The following is an 8,110-nucleotide window of genomic DNA, read 5'->3' on the forward strand; positions in this document are numbered from 1 at the left end:
CAGTGTTGAAAAACATTTTTCTTTATTAAAGGGTATCCATACCAGACTTATACATTACGATTAGAAGAAATTGCAGTACTGCAGGGCTGCAAGAACTCATTTAGTTTGTTTCATCATATTAGTCAACCTGGTCCTCTCTTGTGAAGGAGCCCTGTACTTTAAGATATTTGAATCCATATGCTCCTCATTGGAGCATTTTATAAAATGCAATTTTGTTTTATCAAATTATCACAAACTACAACATATGATATGACATATTGGTTTAGCATGGGAGGTCTAGTTGCAACTATGACATGAAATGGGGATGGCTATTATTCAACGCCTTAACTGAGGATCGATTCCACTAGTGACGAGCGTTTCCAGAAAAAATACTATTTGATACTCACGCAGAAAGAATCGGCTATAAATCAACTATTAAAGATCCGGGGCCTGGTAGTGACATGTTCTTCCTCTCCTTATTGTGTTTGACAGACAGCTTTTGGTGCCTTACCACAACCTTCTGACAGGATTAATTCACTACAGTAAAAGGGGGGGCAGTAATGATTTTCTTTATATTTTAATGAGTATTCGGAGGAATGGTATGGCGGCATTAATCACAGACCTCCACGCGGGACAAAGTTGTTCTTTAGTTGTATATTTCTTCCTAACCCAACCTTGTTTTTTTTCTCTAACCCCAACCATGTGTTTTTGCTAATGATTTTGGTCTTCCTGTAAGTCACATTTGAAACCTATTTCAGTAGGGGTGGGACGGTTCACAAAGTTTAAGGTCCGGTTCATATCATTGTTTTTTGGTCACGGTTTTCAGTTCAGTTCTACACATCTATGTTTTCTTGTACTTGGCAAATTAGGTTAACCACTGTTTGTCTCAAATAGATCTAGCTAAGAACATCAAAGAACATAGAAATTATTCATTGTCAAATCTTAAAACTGTCGGTTTTCCAATTAATGCTAACAAAAAAATACAGGTTATTTTTGGAAAAAGAAAATGGGCTCATTAAAAACAAAGTCCATCAAGCAACCTGCACACAAGCATGTGCCTCTCATGAATCAGGCAAACTGAGCTTTTTATCTTTTTATCTTTATCTCTCCTTCTGCAGGAAGAGCTTTGAAGGCAGACATGACACGAAACATGACAACAGAACCCAACAGCTCAGATTTTTTACTTGAACCTTTCCACCTTCAGACATCAGACTTCTACCACAGATGATTTTACACGTTTCTTCTTCTTCATCAGATAAGTGAAAAACTAAGGAGCCAAAGAGTGACTGATTTCAAGCTGCGATGGAACATTCCGCCCCAAAAAGAGTTTTGTGAAAGCAGTGAAACAAGAAGCTGTGTGGATCCATAACTCAGAAATAGCGTAGTGAAATTAAGTAATAGTTAACATGCACAGCCAAACCTCCTTCAGGCAATCAAAAACCGCGTCAAAGAGAGCCCTTATAAACCTGCATGGTCGAAAATAAAAAGATTTATTGCACGAATAGATAACCCATCCTTGGTGCCAAACTCTATGTAAAGGTTCACAACTGGTTGTTGTGCCATTTAAAAACAGTAAAAGGTCGTGGTATCTGAAATAATGTCCAGCTGAATCAATCCGCAGTGAATCATTGTGACACTGTGAGAATCCTTTTAATTAGACCGGGGCAACAATATTGATTCATGTGAAAAATGGCCCTAATAATATAGTCAGGGTTGTCAGGCAATTATGAGAAATCACTTCATATCCCTAAGTGATAGTTGACAGGCTAATATCGCCTGAGAATGCCATTTGTCATAATTGCAGAGGTTGGTTGGTAATTTTAAGCCCATGAGAATCTTTTTTCCTTTTTAAATATTTAATCATCTGAACAGCCGCTATTAAAAACTGGATGTCTTAACATTTAACAGCTGAACATTTTACCATAACTGATACTTATGATACTTTTGGGTGTTGAATAGATTTTAAACGATATACGCTAACCTTTATTTTGAAGGCAACCTTTTAAATTACTAATCAGATTGAATTACCATGATTTTGAAGTCTTGCCTGCTGAAGGAAATATCTTTCAAATTAAATACATTTTGTGCAAAAAAAAATATCTGAGCAGATGTTCCTTGTCATTTCCTGCTGCCTTGATTATTTCAACTTAGTATTTACATGTCTGAATGGTGAGGTAGCTGCATTTAAAATATAAAATGGTTCAGAATCCATCAGTGTTTAATGACCCACAGTGGACAGAGATCGCTTACAGAACCTCTGACAGGTCAGTTTGTGATTACATTTTAAAGTGGTACTCCAGTGATGTAGTCATCCATTTCTATAAGGTGAGGACTCAGAAGAGACAGATTAGAAATGGACGGTCAAAGCAGCAGTGGCAGAGATATCCTGACTTTTAGCCCTCAGTATTAGTCACACCCCAAAAAACAGGTCTGTTCTCACATCCCGGACGAGCCCACAATTCTGTAAAAGTGGCTTTACAATTTTGAACAATGTGGTACAAAAAAATATTTACCACCTCAAACACCTGCACAAACTAAGAGGCTTTGGGTTGCCCGCTCATCAGAAGGTTGGTGGTTCAATCCCAGGCTCCTCCTGAACACTGAACCCCAAGTTTCTCCCGATGGCGTACCATTGGTGTGTGAATGTATTTCTGATGGCGAGCACCTTACAAGACAGCTCAGCTCCACTAGCGCGTAAAGGTTTGTGTGTGAATGAGAAACCGTGTAAAGTGCTTTGAGACCATTAAGGTGCTATATAAGTGAAGACCATTTTACCATTTACCATCCCCAAAGCATCAAATATTGCTGACTGTTCGAAGCTGTTGGTGTCAGAAATACCCACAATATGCTCTGAGGCGTTGGCAACTGTGGCCGACCAGGTGGAAGGAGTTCATGTCAGACTACAAAGAGTGACAGAGTCCACATGGGAGGAGGTTTGGGATGGCTGGATGTGACACAGACTTTTCAAACTTGCCAAACAACATCTTGAATGTCCCTTTTTAATGGGTCATATTACATCTCATACAACCAGCCAACATTGGGTTCTTTTAACCATAAAGATAAACTTCCTCAAACTTTAAAAAGCTGTTTTCGTAGTTGAATCTTCACCGGACCTCAACCCACAAGGTGTCAGATTAGTAACACAATATTTTCATACTGACACATTTATGCAAGGCCTTGTTACATATTTCTGGATATACTATGTTTTCTGCATCAAGACTCCTAAGATACTGTATCTTTATTGACATAAACAAACAACAGGCAAAACACAACAAAACTAGTAAATACAATAAAATTGCCTGTGAGGGAAATTATATGAACTGACTAACTTAAATCACGCCATAAACTCATCCATGACAGAAGCTCAAAGTGCTTTTATCACATTTAAAAATAAAACTCTGTGAGTATATTCAAATATTCCTATTCTCCCCAAACCCGGTCACCCACACTCTCCTTAAATCAACTCTGTCCTGGTTGTTCATTTGGCTGAGTTATTCTCCCATTGGTCTCTGCTCTTTAATAAAGCAGAAATACATTAATTCATTTCATTCAAAAATACCAATCTCCAAAATATATTGTTGTCAAGCTAAAGACATGTTTTTCCCCCCATTTTTAGGTTTTTACTTAAATAGCAAAGATGTCAAAAATATGACCATATGTGTGTCCAGAACACACAACCACGTTGTCCTGAAACTAGACAGGTGGGTGTGTTAGAAATGACACATCTCTCTCTTTTGTTCAGTAAAATCATTGTCATAAGGTCTCCATCTCAGCAGCAGTTACTGGCCTCCTGCGGCTGTTTTTCTCCTCCCAGCCACAAGGGGGCGCTGTTGATCTTGGCGTTCTGGGCCCTGGCCTCTGTCGACTGGCCCTGCATGCCCCCTCCCTCACTGGCCAGGCGCTTGTAGATCTCAGAGGCCATGGTGAGGAAGGCCTTCTCCACGTTGCCAGAGCTCTTGGCACTCGTCTCCATGAAGGGGATCTTAAGAGACGAGGCCAGATCCTGGGGGGACGGGGGGAGGGGAGAAAAGATCTTAACGATGTTCAAAAACATCAGAATATAAGTGTAAAGACATTTAAAGTAAAAGTTCTGCATTCAAAACAGGACTTGGTAAAAGGTACTTATGTAATGAAAGTGAGCTTCGTGTGGAAATGAATCCTCCGTGAACCTTTCATTATTGATGAGATGACATGTAAACCATTTTGATATTGTCGTGGGTTTAACTGCTTTATATTCTGTGGGGTGTTTTACAACCACACCAATGGATCATAAATGATAAATTTACATTTTATATGACCTATAAAAACTCTGCAAAGGAACTCCAAACAGCAACTGAATGCAGCTGAACAATACTTCTCCCTGAAAGTGGACATTTTCACAAAGCTAGGATGTTTTTTTTCTAATCTCGTGCCGCTAACAGGTCAAACTTTTCTGTTTAGTTCATGGTAAAAAGTTAGTGGAAGGTTTTTGACAGCATTTTTGGTGAGAGGAAGAAATGCACCTGAAAATCAGGTGAAATAGCCAGACTTAGTTAGTGAGCCGACCGACAACTCTGTCCCAGTATTGATTTGTATGAATGAAGACTAGATTATTACTTTTCTGAATTCTGACAGATGAAATAATGTTTACTTTCTGGGGGTTTCCAGTTTTTGAACTCTCTCAACCTCAAAGTGGGACGCTTTACCAATTTCCAGCTGCCTGAACCATAGACTGTAAATAAAACAAAGTATAGTCTTAATGTTAAGTGCCTTACAGTGTAATACCACTGAGGGCCACTAGGGGCTGGCTAACTCTCATCAAAAACTTCTCTCGTGAAATACAAAGTCGATGCATTTTTTTTTCCAGAAGCTAATAAGAGTTATTTGCTAAGGTCGCTCTTTCTGATCTGTGCTCAAGTGGTCCTTCTGAAAATAATTCCAAAATGATTTACACATTTGGCCTCAAACAGAGATACTGTATGTTTGGCTCGTCCAAATATGGTCACCTTCTGGTTCCAAATAAACCAAGATGGCGACAACCAAAAACGCCAAACTTTAGGCTTCAGAACGGCGGTCACAAACCGATGGTCGACTTCACGGTCGGCTGCCGCTTGGCCTCAACTCGTGCTTACTCCAATAGGTTGCTGTAAAGATGGCTGACATATCTTGGAAATAGGCGCTGCCATCTTGTTTTGGTAATGGCATTTGCTTGGCAAATAGAAATTCTGCTTTTCCATTTTGAAGCGTGTTGTTTAGTTTGACGAGCGAGGAGTCGTTCAGTTGTATTTTCTCCGGTTACCTGAGCGGTGGCAGCATCCACCACTTTCTTACTAACGAGGTCCGACTTGTTTCCCACCAGCAGCCTGGAGACGTTTTCACAGGCGTAGCGATCGATCTCGTCCAGCCACTGTTTCACGTTGTTAAAGGACTCCTGAGGGGGAAACACAGCAGGGGGTGGACTGAAGCTAATATTTAAAAACTCTTCTTTTATTGTGGTGACAAACACACACACACACACACACACACACACACACACACACACACACACACACACACACACACACACACACACACACACACACACACACACACACACACACACACACACACACACACAGTGACCTGCTCGGTGACGTCGAACACGATGATGATCCCGTGAGCTCCTCTGTAGTAGCTGGAGGTGATGGTTCGAAACCTCTCCTGACCGGCTGTGTCCCACTGAGGGACACACACACACACACACACACACACACACACACACACACACACAGGGTAAGATACGGTGTGTCAGTCCGGATTCTTTTCAGACTTTTATTTTTTGTAATGTAATAAAAGAACAAACTCTCACAATCTGTAGCTTCACCGTCTTTCCGTCCATGTCGATGGTCCTGATCTTGAAGTCGACTCCGATGGTGGAGATGTAGCTCTCGGTGTAGGTGTCATCCTGTCAGCAAGCAGGAAAGTGTTACAAACCGAAATCAAGTGTGTGTGTGTGTGTGTGTGAGACTGTGTATGTGTGTGTGTGTGTGTGTGTGTGTGTGTGTGTGTGTGTGTGTGTGTGTGTGTGTGTGTGTGTGTGTGTGTGTGTGTGTGTGTGTGTGTGTGTTTTTCCATCTCTACCGCGAAGCGCAGCAGCAGACACGACTTTCCAACTCCGGAGTCGCCGATAAGAAGAAGCTTGAACAGGTAGTCGCTGGAAAAGACACATCCAGTAGAAATTACAAACTTGTGAAGCTCAAGGTTTTCAGTTTGAAGTTTACGTTGAACTGGTTGATGAAGACAAAATCAACTTTGTGCAACAGAATACGATAAAAAAAAGAAGTCGAGAGGAAGTGAAGACTTTCCTAAAAGTCTTCGTCATGTCATGAAGTGTCTTCACTCTAGTGGCACTTGGTGGTATTGCAACCAGCGAGTGCCACTAGAGGTCGGCTCCAAAAAGCCTCCGGCTCCATAGACTCCCATTCAACTTCTCTCATCAAATCCAAAGTGAATAAAATGTGTCCATCAGTTATCTCGGTGTTGTTAGCTAAAGTCACTCCTTCTTCTTAGTTTTCTGGAGGTCCATCTGAAAATAATCCCTCATTCATTAGAAAAGAAGATTCAAGAAGACCTGGTTTTGGGGGCGTGTCTGTTTGATTGACAGGCCTGTGGTGCAGTCAGGTTTTCTCTACAGGCGAGTCAGTGTAGTTTCCTGAAACGTCACTTTTTCTAAACCAATCGGTGACGTCACAGTTGAGTCTGACACATGAACTGCAGATTAATGACACACACAAAAACACACACACTACTACCTTCACTGTGATATTAATTGTGAGCGGTTTCATCTGGAGTCTTAAGTGTACACAGTGTAGTCTCAGGTTGCTATGGCAACTATCACAGTGAGAAGTCAACATGGCTGTCACCGAGAAGCATCTGGTCCTCAGAGGCGCTGAGATGTCTTCACTGTGTTTCTCTTTAACAGTCAAAAAGAGTATTAAAGTGAATGACTGGATACATCATACATATGATCTCTTATATAGAGATTATGAATTATTCAAATGCAACGGTTGCAGAGTGTGTTACACCCGGTGAAGAAGCCACATGGTACTAAGACGATTAAAATGGGTGCAACATTTGTTGTGAAGTCCAGTATTGTCCGTGTGTCTGTCTCATTATTACAAATATGTTATTTACTCTGTAATTTACAGATTTTTTTTAAATGTTATGAGAGAAGCGATGTCATATTTTCTCCTTCTCCAACTCTGAGGACTACAATACCCATCAGCCACTGGGGCTCTGTGATGCAGCTGCAAATTTACCCTCAACCATTTATACAGAAAATCAACGACTCTAACTTTGTATTCCCAGAAAAAAAAAATACCACCGAGTACCTATTTAATATTTCATATACATTCAGAATGAAGCAACATATCTGTGGGTTGAGTTAAAGTGTTAGCGTCTATACACAAGATGATGTTAGTACTTAAATACAGCATGAAGTTCACACATCAACAAACACAAGGACTGCACGTATCTCCCTGAACACCGAGTATCCACACGTGATGTTCATGCATCAGTGAACAAAGATGACTCCACAAACGACAACGAGATCCAGGAAGTTACAGTTTTTACAATCCGCCCGTAACTTTCCACGTCAGCAGCCTCTGTTGAAGAATGCAGGAATTGAATATGTATAATAAACATCAGTCACACACACACACACACACACACACACACACACACACACACACACACACACACACACACACACACACAGCAAACAGGAAGAAACAACAACTTACTATTCAGGATTCATGATCGGTGAGGTCGCTCCTGGTGACACAACGAAAACCAAACGTCCCTGAAACTGAATCTGGAAGCTGAATAATATCAGAATAATCTCTGACTGTGATGTTTGTGTGCTGATCTATGTGTGTGTGTGTGTGTGTGTGTGTGTGTGTGTGTGTGTGTGTGTGTGTGTGTGTGTGTGTGTGTGTGTGTGTGTGTGTGTCCTTTTGGAGGGCAAACGGGCAGAATGAGCTGGAGCTATATACCGACCTCACGAGCTGACTGATGAGCTGACTGGTTCACAATCATTATTTATTAATAAAGACCAGCTCAGGTTACTCTGAGGACAGCACCTGGAACCAACACACACACACACACACACACA

General features: G+C 41.0%; 1 protein-coding gene across 1 annotated transcript; it reads right to left on the reverse strand.

Moving 5' to 3' along the window:
- Positions 1 to 2,978: 2,978 nt before the first annotated feature.
- LOC138627818 (ras-related protein Rab-1B-like) lies at positions 2,979 to 7,893 on the reverse strand. Its single transcript, XM_069710418.1, has 6 exons — positions 7,740 to 7,893; positions 6,079 to 6,151; positions 5,807 to 5,902; positions 5,581 to 5,676; positions 5,258 to 5,389; positions 2,979 to 3,982 (listed from the first exon to the last, which is right to left on the reverse strand). The coding sequence occupies exons 1-6, from the start codon at positions 7,751 to 7,753 to the stop codon at positions 3,749 to 3,751; spliced, it is 645 nt and encodes a 214-aa protein (XP_069566519.1). The 5' UTR covers positions 7,754 to 7,893; the 3' UTR covers positions 2,979 to 3,748.
- Positions 7,894 to 8,110: the final 217 nt, after the last annotated feature.

This window comes from Brachyistius frenatus, unplaced genomic scaffold (assembly GCF_029030835.1).
Source record: "Brachyistius frenatus isolate BFR_SWC_R1_liver_20210118 unplaced genomic scaffold, ASM2903083v1 Contig_92, whole genome shotgun sequence".
Classification (NCBI taxonomy): Eukaryota; Metazoa; Chordata; class Actinopteri; family Embiotocidae; genus Brachyistius; species Brachyistius frenatus.